The 2,635-nt window shown below is 34.3% G+C and overlaps 1 protein-coding gene across 1 annotated transcript; it reads left to right on the top strand.

Annotated features, from left to right (window-relative positions):
- Positions 1 to 22: 22 nt before the first annotated feature.
- Positions 23 to 1,541, top strand: LOC100639382 (mitochondrial genome maintenance protein mgm101 homolog). Its single transcript, XM_011409852.2, has 4 exons — positions 23 to 171; positions 282 to 382; positions 626 to 829; positions 1,270 to 1,541. Exons 2-4 carry the CDS (start codon positions 305 to 307, stop codon positions 1,402 to 1,404), a joined length of 417 nt encoding a protein of 138 aa, XP_011408154.1. The 5' UTR covers positions 23 to 171; positions 282 to 304; the 3' UTR covers positions 1,405 to 1,541.
- Positions 1,542 to 2,635: the final 1,094 nt, after the last annotated feature.

Here is a 2,635-nt window from a genome sequence, read left to right as displayed (position 1 = left end):
TTGATGTTTTGGGGATTTAGGAAGTTTTGATATTATAGGATTTTGTTTTAATTAGGCCGGGAGTAGATAATAGCTCTTTTAGTGGCTTATCGTTAAGAAAGTTCTCAAAAGAAATAACGGACAAATTACTAGCACCTGTCAATGAAGAAGACATAGAGATTAAACCAGATGGTAATGCAATACACACGACTCTACATAACGTACATGAATCATAATGTAATACAGCATGGTTGGAAGTAGTGCTGTGTATGAGGTTTCGTTACGTGTTATTTTTGTATTAGGTTTGATATATTTACCTGAGATAATGTATCGTCGTATTCTCAATCAATCCTTTGGTCCTGGGGGGTGGGGCTTAATGCCACGAGGCGAAATCATTTATCAAGTGAGTTAACTAAACTTTATTTTTCAGCATTTTCACTTTTTATTCTTTTAATTTCATCATCTTTTAATTGCCACTTATCAAATGAAAGTTTGTATCAATTATAAGTTTCAGGGCTACATGTACATACATTAACTAAATATAATCCTATATATAAAGTATAGGAGGTCCCTCTAATAGAGGTACTGTGTAGGAATTACAGATAGGAAATAGATTAACTTAATATTCACCTTTTTCTCTGGTTAGGGTGAATCTGATGGTGCTCAAATGGTAGCTAGGGAATATGCTCTTTATTGTGAGGGAAGGTTTGTGTCTCAGTCGCTAGGTGAACACACCTTCTTTGGGAAGACTAACCAGCAGTATGGTAATGCTTGTGAGTCAGCTAAGTCCAGTGCATTGAGGAGGTGCTGTAAGGATCTGGGGATATCCAGTGAACTATGGGACCCTAAGGTATTGATTGCACTGTAGTGTGTTATCATACATGTAATGTACTGTGTACTGTATGTATGTCCTTTAGTCTAACTAATGTACAGTATAGTATCTATAAATGGGCATATGGAGCAACTTTTAAAATTCATAAAAAATCCAAACATGGTTGGAATCAGCTTAAACTTTCTACACAACATAAAAACATGTATGCACATTAGAAAAAAATTATAAAAATGTAGAAATCACTCCTTACCATTTTTGACAAAATATCCTGTATTTGGTGTTTTGGCCAAATTTTTGAACAGTTTTAAAAATTTGCTAACAAGAAGCTGAGCACTATGCCAGAATTTTCTGGTAAATTTTGAGTTTATGCTTTCTCTTTCTTTCTCTCTCTCTCCTCCCTCCCTTCCTCCCTCCCTCTCCCTCTTTCTCTCTCTCTCTCCCTTATTATTAATACACAGTTTGTTAGTCAGTGGAAAGATAAGTATGCTGTAGAGGTTTGGTGTCAGAATCAAAGGACAAAAGAGAAAAAGAAATTTTGGGTCAAGAAAAACTCAAAGCAGCAATTTAGTTACCCATGGGTAGCAGCTGCCTGACTTTAAATTAACAGACAAGTTTCATTTAATATTGCTAATTATTGTCATATTGTAGTTATCATGTGCAATAAAATTTGTGGTTATTCATTATTTATTTTGTGGTGATTTGATTGTTAATTCTAGGTAATGGAATTTAATGTCTCTTATCATTCAATACATTTAAAAGTATAGAAGTACTTTTACAACACCGCACATACTTGTACACATACACACTCATGTATGACATATCGCGTCTTGCAGTGATTGGAAAGTGGAAACATTATTTTCATTTGTAAGCAAAACTTTTACAGATCACTAAAAAGAAATTTCAATGAAATACCTAAAATGATAAATTAATGATAATGATAATATTTTAAGAAAATAATTAGCAACTAACTAAGCACTAGTTGTAGAGCTAACTAAGGCTGAGCTACTGGTTGAGCTACTAGTACAGCTAGCTGAGCTAGAGGTTCTAGAGTCAGTGCTATCAAAAATTTCTTTTAATTGTGCCCTGTCCTGTGCTTTTGTGATAGGATCTCCTGGTTTGATTCCATCTGGAATATTGGCTGAAAATGGAAACTTTGCTTTTCCTATCCTTCCTGCCCACTTGTAATTAACTATGTTGATATATTGTTTTTTACCTATAAACTCCACAAAAATGTTATTTGGCGTTAGTTTGCCATGACAGAATTTATCATGTAATGCCTCTAGTGCATCTTGAGAATCAGTCATACACAAACCTTTACTCCTTGGATTATTTTTTAAGTATTCATCAAGATGAATAATTCCATGTATGTATTTAACTACAACTACTGTGTATTCAGTTCCTTCCACTCTCTCCTGATAGTGGATTAGTTGAGGTGCATATCCTTTGTCATACATTAGATCATGTGCTTTATAGCAGTATCGCTTTGTAAACTTGATGATGACATCTACAGGTTGCTTATGATCACGTTCAAGACGACCTTTGAACACGTGACGCTTTATTCTTTCCTGATATGTAATCCTACATTTTCCTCTATTGAATGATTTAAAAACAGGAAATCGAAATCTTGGCTGATTAACCTGATCTTGGCTGTCTTTTATTGGTCTATAATACTTCTTTATTTCTTCGATAGCATATTTCAATGCTTTGAATACTCGACCAATTCTAATCATTGCCTTTTCATTTTGAGGTACGAGCCAAACAGGATCAACTAGCCTATCAACAAATACGTATTCGCCAAACACAGCACCCGATATGAATAGATGA

The sequence above is a fragment of the Amphimedon queenslandica genome, unplaced genomic scaffold, assembly GCF_000090795.2.
Source record: "Amphimedon queenslandica unplaced genomic scaffold, v1.1 AMPQUscaffold_11157, whole genome shotgun sequence".
In the NCBI taxonomy this organism is placed as follows: Eukaryota; Metazoa; Porifera; class Demospongiae; order Haplosclerida; family Niphatidae; genus Amphimedon; species Amphimedon queenslandica.
This window is presented reverse-complemented; position numbering and strand designations above follow the sequence as displayed.